The following is a 24,309-nucleotide window of genomic DNA, read 5'->3' on the forward strand; positions in this document are numbered from 1 at the left end:
ACTCTTTCGCTTTTTTCCCTAGCAAAATACTTCCCTCTATTCCCATATTCTGCTCATTGCACAGAAAGAAAATATTTTATTTATTAAGATGGCTTCCGCAATATGATTCAAGTCCGAGAAAATGTATAAACATTTCTTATAACTTGAACGGATAGGATAAAATATCTTTTATAATATGGGTTCCATACTTTTCGTATCCATAAGTGAGTGATATTATTCAAATACCTACAATTTTATTATCTAGTATTTAGTAAGACGGCTTCCATATGAACAAAGTCCTAGAAAATGTATAAACATTTAATTTAACTTGAAAGGATAGGATAAATTATATTTTATAAGATGGGTTCCACATTTTTCGTATCTATAAGTACTTAATATTATTCAAATACCTAAGATTGTATTATCTAGAATTCATATGAGGTTTACTTTCTTATAGGGAATGTGGGTATTATCGTTATAATAATGTGTGGTGCATTTGTTAAAGTCTTTTGGAGATTACGAATAGGGGTGCGGTAGGTCTTACTGTCGTTTGGTGTTAAGTAAGTTTGCATTTTATAACTATTGCCATATCTACATATGTGTACGATGTGGATTGTATTTTGTGCATGTGGAGTGTATCTCTAAGTTTCTCCCGACCCACGTTTGTTTTGTTTTTTTTTCCGAGTGGCTCTGTCTGAGTGCTCAGCGTATTTCTTTCAAATTGCGTTTTATGCTCGCCTGTCAAATGATTCAACAAGTCGAAGGCGTAAAAATAACATCTCGTAAAAACAACGAAAATCAACTTAATTCGATGTAAAACACTTAGAAAACATCATGCCTACGAATATAATATATATATTGTAATAAAAAATATTTTTATAATCTCTGCGATAGAGCGGAGTCAAAACAAAAAGGGGGTAATAAAAACAAAATAGAGAAATATAAAGAGAGATAAATTAAAAGCTTTATAGAGCAGATTGTAACGGTACCATTGACTTGACCCAGAGACAACAAAACAAAACGATATTATGGAGACAAGAACGCCACATAAAAGATCAATGAATTTCCAATCGAATGATCGTTTATGCTAATTTCCAACATCCCATTTCATTTCACTTCATTTGACTCTCAGTCTCTGGTGCTTCGTATGCAAATAGATCGCGTTCCTATTCAAATCGAAACGGCGAAAGTGTCAACTTTTGTATCTAGTGTCGTCATAAATCAACATTTCGTGTGTGAATTCAGTGACAACGCCAATTGCCAAATGCTTGGCCCATTCATCGATCGATCTTTGGGAATCACGCACACACGACTTCAAAATGACATCGGTAATTTCCGCATTTCAGTTTACAGATCCGTGGGCCGAAAGACGATCGATCGATCGACCGTTTCGAGCATGATTTTCTCGTCTTTTGGAGGACTAATTTGAAAGATGTGCGTGCTTAACATACATATTTGGCATGATTATTGGCTAACGACTTGATTGATTATATGGTTCTTTTGAAGTATCAGCATTTTGGTAAGGGGGCATTAAATTAAGTTAATTATCAACAATAAGTAAATAATTATTATGATTAGTTCTAACAAAGCTTTATGATAATCTTGTAAATATTTCTTAAGTTCCCATCATATTTTAAGAGCGATCTATAGGAAGCCTATCAAAGAAAAGTAGCCAATCTCAAACTACTATTGAAAACCCCCTTTTTAAACCCAGTGCTATCTATAAAATCCGAAATGAAAGCCGCATCTGGATTATGGACTTTCGTATTTATAAAGCACATCCAATTGATTTCCAAGATGTTTACAACTCTGGCAACGAATCGTTAACCATTCGACATTCGTTTCGTTAAGTGATCTCTATAGGATTATGACCGATGGACTGTTGTGCGCATATTTCTCTTTAATTAGAGCCCCACACGCCCAGTTTGAAATTCGTTGTGCTTTTCACGATTCTCCATTCTCGATCCCTTGGTCTCCCCATTCGACAAAATCGTAGGGCAGTTAAGCTCTCGTCTCATCAATTAGAACTATATAACTATGTATGTCATGACGTCAGCTGGTGGGAAGTCGTTCCCGCCGATCTCCGATGGGGAAATAATAATTCGACCCCTTTTACTTGGCTACATGTTAATTTTCCCGATGGACAGCGATGCCGCAGCTTTCATTATGTTTTGCGTTTGATTTTTATAGTTTTGTAGAGACTATTACGAATTGGATCGTAAGTTTGTAAAAGACTTATATATATTTTTATTAAGAAGTCTATAAGAAATGTTTGGAATTTAATGTCTTAGCTATCATCATTAATCTTCCCCTTATTAAAGGAATACCTACTTTAAAAACATTTTGAATACTACTGAATAGATACAACTATAAAAAACTTAGATATTAAGGATGATACCATATATAGGTTATTTAATTGATAACTAATCAATATAAATTTTCCCTTTATAAAAGAATATCTACTTTAAAAACTTGTTGAATACTACTGAATAGATACAATTAAAAAAAATAATATATATAGGAAGAAACCATATAGAAATGATATTACTTTTATCATTTTATTATGAAATACAAGTGTATATCATCTTCGACTTTACCAAGTTATCTTTTATTCTCGGATTTTTTTGAATTATCTGCATTTTTGCTGGGACCGCTGTGGAGTTACCGTTGTTGTATCTTTTGCTGCGGTTGGTTTTGTTTTTATTTTTACACTTTTCAGACTGCCAATGGCATACACTTGCGTTCCACGAGGGCGCAGCGTAAAAGTTGCTGAGCAGGTTTTTTTGTTGTTGCTCAAAATCTGCTTCTTTTTTCATGCTTCTGTAGTTGTTGCTGCTGCAGTTGTTGCACTTTCATATTTTTGTGTGCAGTTTGTGTTGTTTTCTGCTGTGTTTCTATTGTATGGTCAAGTTTTGCAACTACAAACCGTAAGATACAAATGGAGCAACATCGGTAAACTTCAGCAGCGGGAAACGGCAGCCCCAAAAGTAGCTTAGCTGCACAGTAGAAAATTAGATTAATGAATCATATCAGCCATGCTCCGATTATTACACCAAATTGCCATAATGGTTTAACACAATTCTTGTTTTCAAGATACTTTTATTGAGGAAGATAGGTAGGCTTGTAGAGCAAGAATATTTAAACTAGGGGTACAAATTAGTTAAATAAATGTAGAATATGAAGGTGTCTAAAAACAAGTAGTTTAAATTCGTTATAACAGATAATAATAATCAATCTTTAAGTTTAATCTTTAATTTCGAACTGCATTTCTTGCCGTGTGCATTATTTAGCTGCCCCGTATCATAAATATTTCAACGCCTCTATTGGCTGCGCGTGTTTTGCTTTTCTGGCGATATTTTTTAGCGGCGCCTTTCACCATCAGCATCTTTGGCTACCAAGCAAATTAAGTTTGGCGCGGTATCTGATAGATACAAATTGTGTAAGCGGCGAATTTCGTTTCCTTTTCAACTGCGTGAGGCAACCCATTAGTCACTGGTTTAGCTTTTGGCCCACAAAAATAAAATAAGATGGAAACACACAAAAAACTATCTCACAGATAAATGAGAGTTCAATGTGTTATGAGAGCGATGCGATTCCGTGGTTAAGGAAAATCACAGCACTATCGAAAATATGTTTACGATTTGTGCTCAAAACAAAAATCAAACTATAGGTAGTTGGTGTTGATTTCCTAATAGTTGTACCCCATGGTTATAATGTTTATCTACTCTATGGTTCTTAAGCATGAACTTCTAAAGATTTCAATAAAAACGACAAAAACGAATTGGCATTTTTTTCTTCACTTTTAATTTAACACGAAGTAAATTGTAAACAAATAGCTTGTGGCCACTTCTAGAGCAAATCAGGTGGAAAAACTAGATGGGGGGATTGAAGTTAATACCCTATCTGTAATAATATATAATCTATAACGTAGCTGTGGCTTTATTATTATTATTGGATCAAGGATATACTCATAGATAAGCCTTAACAAACATTTGAGAAAAATCGAAATACCCTCTGCAAGCGTATGTTTACTACACCCACGAAAGTATCTCAGAGATATACGTTCCTCATTTGCATTTGCATTACAATGTTTCAGCGATACACTTAAAGTTCGATCCGCCCACCATATCGAATGCATCCCACATTTATCAGATATCTTCAACGATGAAGTTTCATTGATGCCGCCGGTGTTTTTAGTTCACAAATCACACAAATTGCTCTTGGGCAAAAGTGTGAAATTTTCATTCACCCAAATCCCGATGAACAAATTAAAAATTCATAAAAATCTCGAATGAAAAACGAAAATAAAATTTACGAAAATTTCCAAACACCAAAACAAATTATAAGGGTAAAGGAAGGGAAACATTGAAATCAACGAAACTTACATTTACATAATTTATAGACTCGTGTCACAGGGCACATATACACATATCTATTTATTTAGATAACATTGCCAAGTTGTTATTGTTTTTGTTGCTAGTTTCATTTTTTTTTATTTGATTCTTGAGCTCCAAATGCCACAACGTCTGGCATTCCACAACGCATTTTGGGGGACAAGGCGTGGGCGTGGATTTCTTGTAGGTGGGACTGCTAAGGCCTTGAGCCCCATTGAGTTGGGAAAATATGTATCGAAGAAGAGTGGAATGGGACTTGAAGATGGAGGGAGGGAAACCTCAATGACCAGCGAATGCTGTCGAAATCGATTTGGCTAATGCTGTCGCCATGGGTTGACGCTCCTGACGACCCTGTTCTGATTTTCACATTTTTCGGCGTTTTTAAATCGATTAAGAGATTTTTAAGTATATAGCATTAAAAAAAAATTATTGGAAAACCTTATATTAATCTAAAGTCTTAATGGCCATATGACACTGGGCTTAAATTCGACTTACCGAAGGGATTGATACAAAAAATTTGAAGTAAACTATGGCATATCTGTTAACATGAATGGTCGGCATAAGTATTTTAACGAAACAAAAGTTAAATATACTCATAATTTGAACTTACTTCTTGTAAACATCATGGCATCAATGGAAAGGTATTTTAAATGTCGTTTTAATGATGCAATACTTTTCTTAAACCATTCAATACTTATTGAAAATTTCGAATTTGCGTGAAATCTCTTTTTTGAATTTTTTCCTCGTCTTGAAAACTTAAATTTTTTGATGCAAAAAGTTTCTCCAAACAAAAAACATACTAACTGCAAAAAGAATTTTTCAAAAATCATTTTGCTTATATTTTTTGTGAAGTCTATATAATACAAGTTTTGTCATACAATTTTTTGAAAAATCCAGTCTTATTAAATTTAAATTTCATATGGCATAACTAACCAAAAACAACCGATTTATAGAAAATTCTGTCTGTGGCATTAATCAAGCCTTTGAATTAGCATATTGAGAAAGCGTAAAATAAATTTTTTTGGTTTCTAGCATTTATAATGCGTTCTCGAGCAAATCTTGAAGTACTGGGGACAGCAACACAGGACCGAAAACAAAAGTCAAAAGCCATCAAAGAGCTCAAATCGTTGAGTCGGGCACGCAGCAAACGCATTCATTGCAATGCGAAATCAATTACACTAAAACCCATGGATGGGGAAATAGGTCTGTGATGGAGGGACTGTGGAAAGGAAAATCCCATACCCCCTTTGCCCATCTCCCACTTCCCATTTCCCAACCCCCCTTTGTGGAAACACGTCGCGCACGTGCCGAGCGTACCGCCGATAATTTGTAGTAACAAGGCAGACAAAAAGCAACCACCGGGGGCAGATATATATCTCACCCTCCAGTCTCCAGTCGCCGAAAGAATCAACCCAAAACCAAACCACATCACCCCCATCCAGGGCAGAAAAAAAAAACGAAGAAAGAATTGAAAAATTACTAAACACAAAAGCGCGGAACGTGTTTTCGGAACTGCCCACCCAAAAAGCACCCAAGAAACCCACACACACACACACAATGTACATATGAATGGGAAATAAATATAAAAAATAATAATTTTGACTTTTTAACAGGCACCCAAAAAGGGGGCGGGGCAAGCCCCAAGTTTATTGCATTCCACTTACGGAATCCCCAGAGTTTGGGAGCATTTATATATTTTTTCGCCGTTGAGCAAGAGCGATAAGCACTCATTCATTATTCACTCACACACTCACTCCACTCGCATATGAATCACATTTATGGGATGGTTTTAATTGCATTCTGGTTGATAGATGCACTTAGAGCACAACATGGGTATTACACACTTATGCTTGACTCATAAGTAAAGACAATAATAATTGGGATTTGTCAATACCGGAGATGGGATTCGTTAAAAAATAAAAATCAGCATTCACTAAATGCCAACTGGAATCTAAGCATGGATATAATAAATTTTTTCTGATATCCGATTTCTCAATGTCATGTCAACTTTTATCGTTGGGTTAAATTGCTTTTTAAGAAAAATTTTGTTTCTCAATATCACGTTAGCGTTTATCTGACTAAAACTTCAACTGGGAGCAGTGTTCTAGTTACATTTTTCGGTAGACAAACTGCAACTTATTACAAAAATATCTTCCGCTCCTAAAATTAACATCACATTGAGAAAACGAATTTTTTTTCCGAACAATAAACCTTTATGATAACTTTTCATGACAGAAAACAAACTAGAACTTCAACATGAAATTACAAAGTTACCCCTTAATCATAATTTGCTAACTTCAATTTTGAAATTGGTTCTTATACATTTCGTAAAATAACCGTTAGTTAAAGTTCGATTTATAATTCCAAAGAAAACATTCTTAGCGCCTTTTATTATGCCATTTAAAAATTCACTGATTGCTAAACTTTCGTCCATTTAACGTCCAAATATGCCGCCTTTGGCCTTGAAATCAATCACTATCCACCATTCAAAACGTTGGTTATCCATAAAAAAAGGCAGAAAATCGCAAAGGCAAACAGCAAGCTCTATTGCACGCGACATTCAAATCGCGTCAAGCTTCGCCTGGCAGCCGGCCCAAATCGAAACGAATGATTCCAAGTTGGGTACCGTGCCCTCCTCCTTTTTAGAATACAAAAAATCATATATATATATAAAATAAACCGCTCAACTAGCCCAAGTTTGGTTGACAATTTGTTGACAATTGCGTTTCACACTTTGCATAATAATCAGAAATGGCGAACCGAGAACCAAGAGACATAAAGTTTGCATAGTTCATAAAAGCAATGTTTGCGAATGAAGAAGAGGATTGCCATTCCCAATTTATGGTAATATATAAACAAGGAAATTCTGTCAGCGAAATGAATCAGAATCGTAATCAAAATCCGTATCGCAATCAAAAGTAATATATGGAATGTATGCGCTTCTCTTTATTTAAAATGAAAAGCTGTGCCGCAAATGCACTCAAATGTAATCGAATCGCTTCGAATATGTCGAACACGAAACGCAACGCGGTTGTCTCTATTAAAGTGTAATTGTTGTCATTGTTGGCTCGTCAAGTGATTCAGGTAATTGCGAAATGCGGCAATGTTTATAATGTATGTCTCCCTAGCTGATATTTGTTGTCCAATGCATTCTGCATTCGAAATCCAACCAGAGCACGACTGAATCGGCGAAATCGTGAAAGTTACAACAATGACGATGGTGGTGTATGCGGAAAAGTGCTGGGCAAAACAGGGTAAAACTGATGAGTTGTTGGGGAATTGGAATTGGAATTTGGAGAGGTGCAGCCAAGGGAAACCAGACAAGAAAAAATCAAAACATCGACGGCAATATACCGAAACACTTAAAATTCAAACAGCGTATCAAAATTCGTGGGAAAAGTGGGTGGAAATCGGCAACACAAATATAGATATTTCAAAAATACCATATAATACCAAATGGTTGCCATTGCCTTTTTTAAATTTATATGGGATATATTAGGTTACCCAGAAAAATCAAAGAAATATGATCATATACAAATATTTTTCATTAAACTAATAGTGTATTTTTAAAACTAATAAAAAACGTAGCAAATTCGATAACTTCATAGTCTATTAAAATTTATTTTAAATATGGAGATAATAAATAAAACAAGTTACACTCTGAGTTTAATTTGAAACTCTTCTTTTAATGACTTTGATTTAAGTATTTGGAAATTAAATAATGCAATTTAATATATTTTCTATTAAGTATTACGTTTTATTTTTTTTATTTTTTCAAATGTGTAAACAAATTTTTGAAAACAATGTGCCGAAATTTTAGTGATTGAAAAATTCTAGTTGTATATTATTTAAAATCTAAATTAAATGTTAGAGGAATATTCCATAATCAGCATACATATATATTTTATTAAATTCCGAAATTCAAGTTAAATCTAAGATCCCGGAAATGACTAAATATTTATTTCGAAGAAAATAAACCGAAAATATTACACCTACGTCGATACATATATTCTTCATAAATGATTCGTTTGATGAATCTTTCGAGAAATATTTAGAACAATCCATAATCTTTTCGGCTTGCTGTTTTAAGTGAGTCTTTTAGCGATAAACGGAAACTGCGACAAATCTCCAAGACTATGACAATATTTGTTTAGCTATATACTATATATGGTTGTACCATACTCCATTCGGATGAAGTGAACCGAGGCCGAACAGAAAAAATAAATAAATTAAGAATTTACTCGACCACAACGGAGAAAAACGAAACCCACTTCGGTTTTTGGTCTCTCTGATCTGGATCGCCTTGTTTCTGGTTCTCGTAAATGTATTTTCTCTTGAATGTTTCTTTTTCGCTTATTAATATTACTTTTTTTTCTGGGGTTTCTTTCAATTTCTTTTGATGTCAAAACAAAGCCAGAAAATGTTTGTAATTGCTTATCGCCACAAACACAAACTGTTGTTTACAAAACCCAGCGTTCTAATGGGATCCCATTCCCACAAATATGGGCCATTCATCTGCAGCCAGCGGTCACCTTTTGCTTTCCGTTCAGCGTACTTATAATATACGTATGTATATAATGTTTTTGGGTTCCCCCCCCGCTCGAAGAAAGCCCCACTTATGCCAAGAAATGCTTAATAATTTTTTTTTTCTACAAAATGAAATGGATACGTGCACCCGGAACAGGGCGATACAGGGCAAAATAAAAAAAAGCCAGCGAGACAAGCACTCAAACACTTGCGTTCTGACAGAGGAATTATTGTTAAAAGTTCATAAAAACCATAAAAGTCTGGTTGCCAATCGGTCGAATGTTGTATGCTCTAATGGACAGGGTGCTACGACCACATAATTCTAGAGTTTCAACAATAACGATAGGCAAAATGGGATGATAACAAAAGAAATATACCTATCGTTCGTTGATCTCAAATGGTATTAATATAATTATAACATTTTAGTAAGTAATAACAGCAAGTCTAATATTAGAAGTATTTGAAAAATTATAATATACGATAAAAAGCTTTGATGTGAATATAATCCTAAAGTAATTCTTAAGTTTTGAAAGAATTTTCTGGTATATCTTAACTTTATTATAGTTATATTGAAAGCTTCCTTAAAACAACTTGAATATTAGCTGGTTTAGTTTATAGTTTGGTTGACCTGCTCTGTAGGTTAGGATCCCCTTTGAGTGTCCAAACCTATCTACCCCTAAGTTGGGCAGTCAAAAATTGTCTCCGACTTCCATTCGGTTGGCAGGTGTTCCTCTTTTTTTTTTTTTATTGCAGTTACATAATACCACCACAGACTGCGAATGTGTTTGTCTTGGCATTTTTATTAGTAATAACATTTTGAAAGCCACAGCTTGGCGGGGTTGTATTAAAATTCATGTTTTGAGTGGTTCATCGGATGTGCTATATGCGATATGCGATATCCACCTCGGGTATTTAATGTCGGAATCAATAAAAAAGATTGACACATGTGTGTGGGGGAGTCTTCATTTATGAGTGTTGCATGAGTTGGTAGCATCAATTTTCCATTTCCCCCCCCCAGTCATTTCGAATTGCCAGTATCTCTAAATTGAAGCGACTTTGCAGCAGGATGTCGCACGAAACAGCAGTTCCAGGAGGAGGAGGCGGAGGAGGAGGAGGAGCAGCCGTGTCCTCGGTGGTGTCCTGTGTGGATAACTCGTCGTCGAAGGTGGAGGTCATCGTTTACACCACCAAGTCGGATAAGACGCTCAAACAGAATATGAATGCCAAGGATGATACGCTGCGGAAGCGTACTTCCTTGATCATAGTGCCCCAACAGGTGGACGTGGACGTGGATGTGGATTTGGAGACCAAGGTGGATCAGACGAAGGCCAGGGAGAATGGGAATGGTAATCCGAATCGCAACTCCACGGCCAGCATGGATAGCTGTGTCTCGAATACCACCAGTCAGAGTAACCAGTCGTCGAGTGGCAGCCACAGTGGCTCCTCCTCGACGACCAGCAGCGGCAGTAGCAGTGGCTCCGAAGATGCCCACGCCGCCTACCAGGATCTGCAGAACGGCAATGCTGGCCAGGATCACTTGGATCATCATTCACCATCGCCGGTGCCCAGGTGCCATTCATCTAGCTCCTCTTCCTCCGTCTCGGAGTCCACCTCGTGCTCCAGTTCGGTGGATTATTCGCTGCGGGAGCAGCTCAAGAACTTTGCCAATCGAAATGTCGAGGATCCTAAGATCTTGAGATCCTCTGGAGCAGGAGGAGGAGGAGGAGCAGGAGCAGGGGTGGCTGATCCCACCGTTCGCCTGCTCAAGGGCATGAGTCTGCCAGTGGGCGATCAGCAGTCGTCGGTGACCCCTGCCCTCTGCGATTCCCTACTCAGTCCCCAGGAGGTTCCTCTGGGACGACGCTACGCCGAGGTGGCCCAGTTCAAAGGTCACCCTAAGGCCAGGTGAGTTGACCTAACCGATTCCATTTGCGACTGCTTGGACTGAGATTATAGTCATTTTATTTTTCTTCTAAATAAATTAATCATATTTTGCTGGGACTGTAACGATCTATTATTATTTTATTTATTTCAATTAAAAATATATTTTTTAACCTGGTTGGTTTGTTTATAAAACACTTGAAGCCTTTTACTTATCCTCATCAATTTGTCGAAAGCATTTACAAACACTTTTCAAACACTTTAGGTTCGGAATTGAAATATTTTAATATGAGTTTAATATATCAATGCTTAAATAACATTTTGTTATTGCTAACAACGCATTTAAAGATTTATGGTTTTCAATCTCAATCAATTTACAAATAATCACGTGTTCTAAAAACTTTTTAAGATACAGAAAATCTAGCAATTCTTAAATAATATTTAATAAATAACTAAATAATATTTTAGTTATATTTAATTGGAGTCGACTTCGAATTTAGTCTGTTATAATTTTAAACATTTTTTTATTTATTGAAAACAGTAGTGGTAATAATAGATTTCATTGCATTTTTTTGATTACTCACCAACAGTAAAAGTTGTGTTTTTGCTTTAAGGAACTTGTTTTTGAAGGAACTCCTTTATAAACTGAACTTAAGTTAAAGCCAATCTGGTTTACAGTGTAAACTTTAAACCATTTTACCTGCTCCTCCTTCAAAGAATTGATTCCATTTCCTGTGCCTTGCCCTATCGCCATCCCATTCAATATCACCGTGTGGCAACAAAAAGTGACCTAGTCCCCGTGCCTCAACCAGCACTCACTTCGATGACATCCTCCAGGTTATCTAACCTCATCCACTTGGCAGTCACTCCTCCAGCAATCCCCTACTGGATCACCATTGTTCGCCGAGTGCTCAACTAAACGATGTCAACCGGCTGCTCGAGTCGAGGGCCCGACCACAGGCATCCCACCGAGCTGTCTGGGATTGGGATTGCCCATCCCCATTCCCAATCCCAATCCATTCCCCACCTAGCTGCACATGCATAATACACAACTTAATTAGTATTACTACTTTATGGCACTCTCGACGATGTTTGCCCCTTTTCCCATCAACTCCTTCTCCTCTAGACTTCACTCTGCTCGACTTTGGGCTTAGACTGGGGGGAAAAATCTAATAATGGAGCATTCCACACACGCACTGCCATTGCCACATTACCATATCAAAAACGGTTGGGTTGCCGAGCCCGTGGGGCATAGACAGGGGGTTAAACTCCTTGCCTTTTGCCTACCATGTGTGTACTTCTTTTCTGTTTTGGCTAGATCAGAAATGCACTGCAATTGCACTTGGAGAAAAGTGTGGTCAAATAATATTAGATTTCACTTTTAAATTGCCACCTCAAAGGGTTCTAAAATTCAAGACGTAAGCCACTTAGAAAATCGATTCCAAAAGTAAAAAATTCTGGGAAATTAGGCTTTATAAATAAAGTTGTTTAAAATCAATTTGACTATTTTAAAACTGCATTTTAATAACTTATGTGATAGAACCTAAAGAAATATTTATGTTTTCTATGCAAGTATTTTGTATATTCAGGGAAATTTTTCTTTATTCTTTAAAAACAATTTAAAATCTTTAAAAATCCAAAATGTTTCTGAACCTATCTAAACGAGCAATAGATAAATGTAATATTTTATTAATATTATATTTAATTTCCAGATTATATTAATTTATTAGTTGCAATGTTATATGAGTGTGCTAGTTTATTAGGCGGCATATTATTAATAAATATATGTAAAAGGTTCTTATATTAAATACACACATCCCAAAGGTGCAGTTTCAAGTGCACCAATGTATGAACTTTGAACGTTGTGAACTCTTGTGCATTCGCCATCTCCTCACATCGATGTGTCAGTCTCAGCTGTCAAGTGAGGAGGACGTAACTCACAACTCCGGGTTACCATCGACAACTATGTTGAACTTTTTGAAAGCTGTCACAACTAATTTGCATGGCCCACCACCAAACTCCTTCTCTATCGACTACATTCAGGACCAAACCAACTCCAATCCAATCCCACCCGCATCCTTCGCAAACCGAAACCCCAGTTTCCGCACCTCCATATAGTACATATGCTTACTTTTTGTTTTATTTCCCACACTTTGATTTCATCTGTCCTCCGAGCACAAAGAGTAAATATTCATGGGGGGACTCTTTGCGAAGCGAAAACTTTTCACAATTTTCGGGGCCAACTGTGATTGCTGTGTGCTGCTGGGTGAAGAAAGGGCAATTCTACGGATTTCCATTGCGAACGAAACTTCCGATTGACGGAATACCACGGATGGGATTGCCGGTTAAACTTTTCACATTTCTGCAGACCCATAATTGAGTTAGCTATAGCACTTTGCCACTGCTGATTGTGAATAAAAGATTGAGATGAAAGTAAGATCTTAAAATACTCGTAGTTTTGAGTAGCTCTTTGGTGGCTAACAGGGGTAAATTAAGGGTTTTACTGGTGGGGATTATATTTTTTAAAAATAAATACTAAATATTTACTAAAAGTTATAATAGAATGATGTCAGTTTTATTAATTGCTATAAAACGCATTAAACTTATACTAAATATTAACTTGATACTATAAAATAACTTTTTTTTTTATTGTAAGTCACTTGTAGTTGATGTTTTTATATGCCAGTTTTGTAAAACAGGCTTTTATTCGTTTGTTATTATTCATTTCTAACAAATTTCTTTTAGTTTTTGGCATTGGAACTTAGTATCTATCAAGGTCTCCCAATCTTGACCCCCCTAAAACGGGGATATTTACATACATTTTATGGCTTAAATTGACCTTCACTTCGCTGGATGGCCAAAACATTCAAGGTTCATAGGACACCTCATCCTCGACCGTTTGTATAACCGAAAAACAAATCCACTGCCACTTAATCTTAATTGCCATGAGTGGGCGCATTTCCATTTCCATGCGGTGGTTCCATCGACTTCATAGGGCTCCTACTACCAAAAGTTCTCCACCTACCCAGCTGTCATTTTGCTTGTTTTGTTTATCGCTCGCCCTTGTTTATTCTATAAATCCCCATAAATTCAAGCGTGTTTTCTTTGGCGGCTTGCCGTGTCCTTGAGCCTGCCCCAAGTTTTCCAAAGCCGCCTAATTCCTTGAGAGTGTTTTATTATCCACCCAACGCAACCCAACCCAACCAAACCCACGCCAAGTTGACATCCTGTTTGTTCCGTGTTAATTTGACATGATTATGTCAGAGTGTTTGACAACTTTTCATATGTATGTGGGGCGAAGTCGGGTTCCCGGTTTTTTTTTTCTTTCGCCTTCGTCTTGTTTATGACAAGAGGTCCTTTCCTGGGGCCGCTGATCCATCAACAGCCAGGCTGTCCTGCGGTTGCGAGTCCTTGAAGTTGAAGGCTCTCATACTGTTTTTTTTTTCCACCATTTCGCTTTCTTTTCTATTCTCTAGCCATTCATTAATAACATTTGTGCCCTATCGTAGAAATATTGTTAAAATGGCGTAAAATTGCCCGCTTTGAGGCGTCATGATGATGCGAGTCCTGTGCGTCCTTCATCCTTCTTACTTCATCCTTGTCTTGAATTTAGCCACTTTGGGGGCGAAAAAAAAAAATGTGTCGCAAATTAACCTTTTGACAGTTGACTGAGGGTAGACCCATTGACAAATGGCAATGAGCACTGGATGGGGTTCCTCTTCATAAGTCGGAACTTTAAGACACCCCAAAGTCAAAGGATCGAAGACCACATCAGTCGATTTTTACTCTTCAGAAAGCCTTTTCTTTCATATTGATTTTATAATATAGTTATATTAATATTAATTCTACATTGAACAAATATATAGGTAAATACAAGATATTAACTTGATCTAATTAAGCAATTCCTTATTTTATTTTCAGGACAAGTGAGCCACTTCCATCTGCCGGAGCCACGCCCTCGTCCTTGGAGGCGGCCTCTGTGGATGCCGGTAACAACATCAACAACAATCACAATGGCCAACAGTCACAAAAATCTCAGCAACAGGCGAGTCTCAGCGCCATCAGCAGCAAACTAAATAACCTGGCCCAGTCCAATCTGAACAACAATAATACGAGCATTCAGCCAGGATCCATGACATCAGCCTCGAATCACATTCAAAATGTAAAGCAGAACCAAAATCAAAATCAAAACACAGACAGCCGCCGGAGTAGCAGCCTGGATCCGGATGGGGATGTGGATGATGTCGTGGATGCGGTCCATGGCGGCGCCTTCGAGGATGACATGCAGGCCCTATTGCCCAAGTGTTCGCGTCGCTCCCGGGATGAGCTCAGTCAGGTGAGCTTTCCTTTCAAATATTTCGAAAAATAAGTGGATATTAACCAAATTAGGATGGAAAATTGTCAGAAGTCGGGGATATTTTGTGTTCAAATCGAAATATGGCAGTTAAGATATTACGAATCAGCTAATATATCTGTACATATGAACGTGTTTCTGTTAATTGGAGATACATTTTTTATTATATAACTAAATTTGAAAAGAAAACAACGTATTTTTTTAGAACTAACATTTTGAAATAACTTTAAAAGTGTCTAAAAGTATGCTACATTATATTTAAAGCCACATTCTTTTTCACTGCATACTTTTAGACACCTATAAGGTAATTACAAAGCCCTAGTGCTGTTATGGACCATTTAGGGTACTTTTTCTTAAACTAAACATTAAGAGCGACACTACCACTACTACTGACCAATCCCAAGAAGGAAAACCAAGACGCACAACCACATTCAGTGCCTCTTATTTCAGTCCAGACTCCTGGGGCTTCCACCTCGGGCTGCACATGTAATTTGCCACCGTTCATTGCGCAATTTACTCAGTTTGCAACTCCTTGGAGGACGAAGCAGTGAAATTTGTCGCCTCCATTCGAAGGACTTGCCACATGTGGCATTTGCCACAGCAAAGTGGCAATTACGAGGCAAGTTCCACTGTGCCGCCCGGCTTTTACTCCACTCATTCATTCATAATTTGCTACGTGTTGCCTTGTTGATGGGCAAACGGAAAAAAGGGTCTTAGTTCCTATAACAATGATAATGATAATTCTGTGTTGGGTCCATAAAATAATGAAATCAAATGAATTCGCATTGGCATAAAAATAAAAATTACAATACACGTCGCTTTCTCCCTCCATTTCCCCCTTGCCTTTTTCCTCATTATTGTGAGCTGGTCGTGCGTGCTTTTCCCTGCGATTTCTTCATTAATAACTGAGAATCCTTTGTGTGTTCTTGCCATTTTCCATTTTCATTTGCCATTTCCCGCTGTCTCGTCCTGTGTGCCTAATGGTTTGCAATTTCCTTTCGGGTGGCGTTGCCGTGGGCCAGAAAAGAGTTCGACAACTCAATTCGTTAGTTAATTTGATATGCGTTGCTATGCCACATCAATTCAGCAACCATTTCGAGATGCCAGAAAGTCAGTCATGCCTATGCCTTCTAATTGCTAAATAATTTATCCACAAAATTTGCAAATATACATATGTATATCGCTGGCATCGTTGCCAAAATTCAATATTACTTAGCTCTGTAAAGAGCTCTGAGCTCTTAAAACTAGGCAATAAAATGGTTGCCAACTATATACTCAAAGGCGAAATGGGGCGTGGCAACCACAATTGAGATGGTCAAACCAAATTGTCTGGGGCGTGGCTCAATCAGACATGTGTGTGCTCACATTTTAATTTGTGGCCAGGACATCCTGTTGCACTTGCAGGCTATCTACGTTACACTTAAAAAAAAATTAAATAAAATTGTTTTTGATTCCGCTATGCGTTGATTTTTAGTTTTGAGTGGATTGCTTTATATAGTAGTATTATTGATAATATTTTATTATCATTCTTTTTTACAAGTTTCTTAGAATACTTTTTATACTGTGAGTGCCTAAAAGTATGCAGTGAAATAACCAACTGTAATTTTGAGCTTAAAATATATTGTTGCATACTCTTAGACACCTAGAATTTTGTATTCAATTACTTTGTGTAGAAGATAATTCACACTTCAAAGTGATTTGTTTGGTACCTCCGAATACTTTCAAATTAATTTTTTCTTTTTGGCAAGTATTCGTACAATTTGATATCCAAAGAGCTTCAAACGTAGTATTTTTTTCAGTGCACTTTCTCTGTGCGGCCTTCCATTTTCGTGTGGTTGGTAGCATCTTCCTTCTGACCAGCAGCTGGGCATAAAATATTGATTCCATTGCCAGACAGAAGGGCCCAAAAAACAGCTGAGGCCGACAAGCGACCATTTTAGTTGCAGCTTCCTTTGGTCTTTTTTGGCCATTTATGAATATTCAATAAAAACAACAGCAAGCGAACATCGACGATGGCGATAAAAGTGTCTGCCCCGGTGGAAAGTCCTTTATACCCTATCCTCTGGCCAATATTTTCCGGTGCAGGAATGTTGGCATGACCACAGAGTGATGCAAAAAACACATGCAACACATGGCAGGATGTCGAAGGACTCTCACTCTTCAAAATGCTGTTTCGCTGTCTGGCAAACACACAAGTTTTTATCGCCAGGCGCCGATCAAAAGTAAGGGGCAGCAGGCTGAGTTTGAGTTGGAGTCCTGAAACTGTGGAACTTTATTACTTTCATTATGCTTTATCCCTGCCGGCGGTGAACACCTTCCAACTTCCACCATCCTTGGCCATAAACAACTTTGGCTCTAATCTCCTGGCTGCGGGCCATGTCGAGTGGACATCTCCTCGTTCTCGCCCCCGGTTCTACTTTTCCTGATCCTGAGCTTTTGGGGGCAGCTGTTTGCTCAGGTGCACAGGTTTGCTAATTGCAGCGGTATTAGAGGAGCTTTGTCAGCGGCTTAAAGCATCCGCCCCCGGACTCTTTTTCCTCGAAATGGATGTATATGTACCACCAGGGGGCTTTTCTTGTTTTGTGATGCCCTCCGAAGGGGTACTTTCGGGATAAATAACTAGAAAGCTAGAAAAGAAATTGATTTCTTACTATCTAAGACCATAAATACATATATTAGGTTTAATTATATTTTACTTTTTTGCAATCTACTGAATATTTAGTATTTAAAAAAATGTAAAAGGTGTTCTATTATTGTAGGTGAAGCAAGGTTTTAAATCATTTTAAGTGAAGAGATGCTTTCTTTTTTTTAGAGAGTAGGAAGTCAAGCTAATAATTTATAATGGAAAACATCAATATTTAATTATTAATATCTGAAAGGCTTTGAAATATAGATTTGGATGTCTTAAAGTAACGTAATAAATTGATTGAATTCCTGAGTTGAAAATATATTGTTGCCTACTTTTAGACACCTCAAATTATATTTAAAAGTGATTTTAAAGCCATTTACTTGTGTGGCACATTCAGTATACATTTTTTTTCAGGCGAAGGTGATAATGAAATGATGGAACCCCATGATATTATAGGGTATACCATACATGGGTTCCCGTTTTCTAGTACTTTTTTGTTCGGTTTTGCGTTCGCTTCTTGTTGCTTGTCAGGCGAGAGATGTTTGCTGATATTGTCAGGTGGCCAGGACGAAAGGACGAGGAACGAGGGACGAAGGACACGCGACAGACGACCGCAGCAATCAGGCTCGAAGGGATGCAAAGAATGGAGTTGTTGTGTCCTGTCAAAGCCAATGAGGCGTCTGTGCTGTGCATGTCCTGCGGTCGGCCCCCTTTTGCCCTTACCAATTTTCGTCCTTTTTAAAGTCCATCTAATGAAGTGTCGTATGCTTAAGTTTCGTTGTTCATTTGCGTTAGTTTTTCGGTGTCAAAAGTGGTCAGCACTTGGACTTTCGCCCCCCCATTTTCACCACTGCCATCTCTCGTTTCAATTTTGTCGCTGCTGGACGCATCTTCTTTGGTGTGTGCCTAATGGCTTTGACTTTTTGACAGCATCCCCCCAGCGTTTCCATCCAGGGTTTCCTTCCAGTTTTCCCCCAACCTTCGACCTCCGACCTCCTCCTCTGGGCAGACTGGTCATTTGAACGTCTCGTCTTCGTTTTGGCCATCGGCCATTTAATGGCGTATTTTATGTGTTGGCTTATTACTTGAGCTGAATGTTTATTGCATTTCCCATTTTGCCGTTTTGCCATTTCGACATTTGGTATTTAGAATTCGGAAGCTGTGGAATTTCCACTTACTCTTCAGCCCTGCCGGCAATTTTCACTTTTCCCCATCCGGCTTGTTAATTATGCAAGCTCTTTCGTATTATATGCAATTTGTTTTGCAATGTTGCCGAATTTCCGCTTTGTTAATTATGCATTCATAGTGCATCCGCTGACAAATAGATTTAAACTCTTTCAGCTGACAACTGCAGCTGTTGCTGTAAAAGAAACACATATTTTAAAGTGTAAAATACAATTTTGGCATTAGAATTTAAAGTAGCATTAAATTTATAGTTGTTTCAAGTAAATTTTTTAAATAAACAAAATAATCCTTAAAAATGAAGGAATGGTCTTTTATTCATTAGTTATTCATTCATTGGCATTTCAGTTCAATAATCTCAATAAGTTTCAAATTTCTAGAAATATTTTTTTAAGTTTTAGGAATCCAAATAGTAAGGAACAAAGGTGTTTTCTATTCTATTCTATTTTGGACTAACTGCCTGGATTTATCTAAAAAAAAGTCATGGCAACTCATAGCATTTCGAAATATAAATTCATAAAATGTAGAAAATCTTTTCTTAAGATATTATGCTCTTTTTAAATAAATCCAGATGGCAGGTCCAAATTTATGCAAGTATCTTATGGGTTTAAGTAATTTATTAATCATCTTAACCGAAGAACAAGAAGTTAAAGGTATCTAATTAAGATTCCTATATTTTTCAGCTTCTAAGCACGAAATATAATATACCTACATATATTTAATTCCCTTTATGGATGTATATTTTTCGAGGGGACTGTGAGCTCAAAGGACACCAAGTATGTGACCTGTGAGGATGTCTAGTGTGCATCCAAACACATATCTATACTATATATGTGTACACATCAGTCAGTCTGTGTGATGTCTAGCTGCTGTTGTTCCCATTGCGGTTTTATCCCTACCATTTTTGGGGCCCCGTTTGGGGCATCCTGCTGCTGTTGCTGCCATTAAATGTAATTCTCTGTGGTTTTTATGGTTTTTTAAAACATTCAACAACATTTTACGTGGCTGCTATTTATCTTTTATTTCCACGGCTGCTGCACTCCTGCCCTCTCTGTCACCCGAGCTCTCTCCATCCCTCTCTTTCTTCCCTTGTGTCCTGTGCACGTATTGTGTTGCTGTTGTTGTTAGTTTTCAGTTGGTACACTGGGATAAAAATGTTGTTGATTTTTAATGGGTAATATTAAGATTCTTCAAGGAAATTTTGCAACTAAGAAAGGAAGAATAGGACTTGGGATATACAATTGTTATAAGTGACAGTGATCATTTATCCATAGTTTTCAGTGCTATAAGTGATTAATGGAACTTGTTAGTCTTGGAAAAATATTTTCAATAACATGCCAGTGTTTAAATAGAATTAGTTTTCAACCATCTTAATATTTAGTCGACTTTAAAGTAGTTTTCCTAAAGAAAAGTATTTCTTTAATTATCCCATTGCAATATCGGTACAGATGATATAATACTATTGAATAAAGGTTTTCCAAGTTCAAAACAGATAGATATAACTTTGTTTGAATATAGATATATTTTGACCCGTTGGGGGGAATATTCAATCGCATTTAAAGGGCCATGTTATATAGTTTTAATATTTTGTATTCCCTATATTATAAACCAGATTTTCTCCCAGTGCATTTGCTCCTGCGCTGCGTCGGGCAATAATTCAGTCTCGAGTGCAATTTGCCGGCACGAGACAGCAACTGAAACTGAAACAGAAACAGTGGGTGTGATGGGGCGGTACCCTCTATAGAGACACGTGCACGGCAGCTTATCGCTCTCACCTTTTGTCAAACTATTAGTTGAAAGCGGAAATTTTGTGTTGGCCAGGGACTGGGATTCGCGTGGCCACCACTGTGCACAGTGGGACTTTTAATCAGCTTTATGCGAACAATGGCGAAAAATCACTCACCCGTTCTATATGATTTTTATGAAATTAATTTCACGCTGGGACCTGCGACCCCGATAAGAGATGCTTTATGCGGGGATTTTGTTCCCACACCCCCCGACTCATATGAACTCATATTATCTTGATCGGACGGGAAATGCCAGTAGCAAAAAAGGAAAGTGAATGTCTGGGGAGTGGAAAATCATTTCAAATTAACCCCAAACCAATTTCATAATTTTAGCAAAAGAAACACACCAATGTGAAACTTTTTATTACTAAATTACTCTTTTTATAAAACCAAAAGTTATTATATTGGTATATATATTCTGAAAACGCCAATTTAATCTTCTGTTTGATCATTAATTTAGTAAAATTATTAACTATTACTAAATTACTCTTTTCATAAAACCAAGAGTTATTATATTGGTGAAAGATAGAAAAAGTTGGGATAATAGTCCAATATAAAATCTGAGAACGCCAATTTAATCTTCTTTTTTACTAGCAAATCAAAGAGTATTATACAAAATATTGGAGTACAATTTAATATTTATAACCTTGTATTTAATTCTCAACTTAATAATTTTACAAACTTAAATTCCTTCTCAATTTTTCCAGAGCTTGTCCTTTAACTTCCTGTGATTCAGTTGCCTGATTTCATTTCCGCTAGTCTCCAATGCAACTTCCGCTTTTCCTTGCAGTTTTTCCCTTGGAAAAGTTCCCCTTCATTTGTCGCATTTGAACAATTTTCATTGCCCGTTTTCGGGCGGCGTAAAATAAATAGTTTTCCCCCTTGCCCTTGATTTTTCTTGATTTTTATTTTTTTTCCTTTTCCCTCTGCTGTTTGTTGTGTAATTTATTAAATGGCAGTTGGGTTGGAAGAGGTGGCAGAAAAAAAATATAAAAGTGAAGTTACAGGGCATTTTGTCAATGGCTGGGAATTTTTATATTGCCATCGAATTTTGGCCAAAAGTATTTCAACCAATATTGGCAAGATAGAGATACAGGACCAAACTCAGACCCAGACAATTGTTTGCCAATATTTTAGCCAAATAGTTGAGAAGAAAGGGCGAGGTGAACTTTCCAGGGCGTGGAAATGAGTTTGGGTCTGAGAATGATTTTCGTTTTCGACATCTGCCAGAACGGAACCCAGAATACTTTCTTCGTCTGTCGTCGCAGTCTGGCCCGTTCCACCACCTTGGCAAAGACGGCAACTTCCGGTGCTTTCTCATGACCGTGAAAGTGTTGGCCCTGGCACAAAAGTCGGCTTTTGGCTACCCATCTGCTCGCTTGGCTACCCATTGTTGCATTGTCAGATTCAGATACACTCGCACTCCGAGGAAGCCACATATAGAACATGGAACATACATATATATATATATAGAAAGGCCACAGCGGACTTAAAGTCGCGACTGTTGTTTGCCCAGCATAACGAGATCCCTTTTGGGAAGCCAAAATCAAACAAACTCATATATAGTACATAAAACCGAGAGCCACAGGAACAAATCTGTAGGTACACATGAAGAAATAACATATTACTTTTGTTTGGATATCCAGATATTTAAAATTTAAACAAATAACATTTCATAAAAGAGGGTTAATTGCTGTGAGGAGGTTCCAGAAATTTAAAATTAAAATAAATATAAGGTTTCTAAAGAGGGTTATTTGCTTTGCAAAAGTTACACAAAGAGAAAGAATTTTAATTTTTTGAAATAAAATTATACAAAATTATAAATTGATTAAAAGAGTATTTTCCGGATCCTAAAAAAATCGAACGCAAAATTAAGATAAATTCATTTGGTATTTAAAAAAGAGTTATCATAAAAACAGGAAAGCCAAAGTTGACTAATACTATTTTCATAAGTACTCAAATAAGGGATTGCCAAGGCTAACTCTTTAAAAACTAGTTAAAAACCTATACCTACACAGAGAGAAGTATCCAAGAACATTGTTCTTGAATTGAGAACATTGTTCTTGAATTGAGAGCACTGTTCTAGTATTAAGAACATTCGTTCTTAAAAACCGTGTAAGTACATTTTGGTATCAATATTAGAACAAAATGGTGATGTTATTTAACAACTTTTTGATAAGTTTGATAGTTTTTTTGTACCTACAATCTACTTAAATACCGTCAATTCAACTTGATTGGAGCAAAATAAAAACATTTTCAACTTAAAAATGTCGGTCTATTTTTAAGAACATTTTCAACTTAGATGAGAACGTCAGAATTTTCTCTGTGCATTTTTTAGCTTCTATTACATTATGTTCTATGGATTATTATTACACTTTTTATATGTTTTCCAATTCCATAGTTATATTATCTAAGTGTATTTCAAGGCAGAAAATAAGGAGAACTGGGAAGTGGGGGATTGGCAGCATCAACCCTCGGCTTAGATTTCCACTCCATCCACTGTGCGCCACTCAAAAATGCAGCCGGGCTACTCAGAAGTCGATTCTGGGCACGGTTATGCTTTTCTTTTTTTTTTTGTTCGGGGTTGCTCCTGCACCCGGCAAGGAATCCAGCCTTATCCAACATAAAGCTATTAGATATCCTTGCAGACATGTATTCGTATGTGTATGTGCTCTTTTTTATGTGTTTTTGGTAATTCTGTAAACAAATGAGTGGGATCTGGGCAGATAGCTATAATATTCGAACTGGGGGAGCTCTGGGCTAACTTAATAAGTATCGCATTAGAGGGAAGGAAATGGGAGTGGGGATATCAAAATACGTTGTTTGAAATAGAAGATGGTCGTGTTTTTCTTTGACGCGTCCAATTTACGTAGCCCTATTCGCTCGATAAGAAATGTGTTTAGGGCTTTTTATCTAGTATTTGTAAAGTTTTCTTAAAGATGCTTTCAATATGTAATATATATGTAATATATGTATGTATGCAAATGCTATGATAAGTAATAATATCATGAATATTATATTATGAATTTTCTAAATCTGTTGCCAACTTATAATAATCCATTATCTTAGAGTTTTGATGTCAAAACTCGTTTGTATTTAAAATCGAAATTCCGAATACATGAAAATAAGTTTCTATATTCCCCGTTGAGTTGCTAACTTTTCTCCTCGTCTGGGCCGTGACTTTAAGGGCTGACCGTTAAATGAGTATCATTAGGTTTCTAAATTCAGCTTGCATTGGCCCCAACATTAACCCCCTCTTAAAAGCTCGACCACTTTCGAATAGTTTGGGGTCCCAGGCGAGCGAATAAAAACTGAAAAAGGGACCCAGCCGCTGACGTAATAAGCAATACTTAAGACCTAATGCAGGGTATAAAATATGCGCAGCATTCGCAGTCACCTCGCTCCGCCTCCTCGAATATCTCTGGGATACCCGAGGATACAGCCAGGACACCCAGGATACCGAAGGATACACAAGGGTTGCCCAAGCACAGTCGTCCTTTTTTGCTCCTTTCTCTTTTTTTTTGTTGGTCGCCTGCAGTGCGCGTTTCTTTTGCCGCTGCTGTGATTTTTGATTTA

The 24,309-nt window shown here is 37.1% G+C and overlaps 1 protein-coding gene across 5 annotated transcripts in view; it reads left to right on the forward strand.

The window, feature by feature from the left end:
- Positions 1-24,309, forward strand: part of spri (Src homology 2 domain-containing protein sprint) — a 123,168-nt gene that overhangs the window by 64,477 nt on the left and 34,382 nt on the right. For 2 of the 5 annotated variants that reach the window (XM_065868325.2, XM_017086753.4), the window contains 2 exons: positions 9,963-10,805; positions 14,703-15,117. In XM_065868325.2, coding sequence (XP_065724397.2) covers positions 9,963-10,805; positions 14,703-15,117 — 1,258 coding nt within the window. The remainder of the gene's footprint in view (positions 1-9,962; positions 10,806-14,702; positions 15,118-24,309) is intronic. The other 3 variants (XM_017086754.4, XM_017086755.4, XM_017086752.4) reach the window with 2 other exon arrangements.

This window comes from Drosophila suzukii, chromosome X, assembly GCF_043229965.1.
Source record: "Drosophila suzukii chromosome X, CBGP_Dsuzu_IsoJpt1.0, whole genome shotgun sequence".
Taxonomy (NCBI): Eukaryota; Metazoa; Arthropoda; class Insecta; order Diptera; family Drosophilidae; genus Drosophila; species Drosophila suzukii.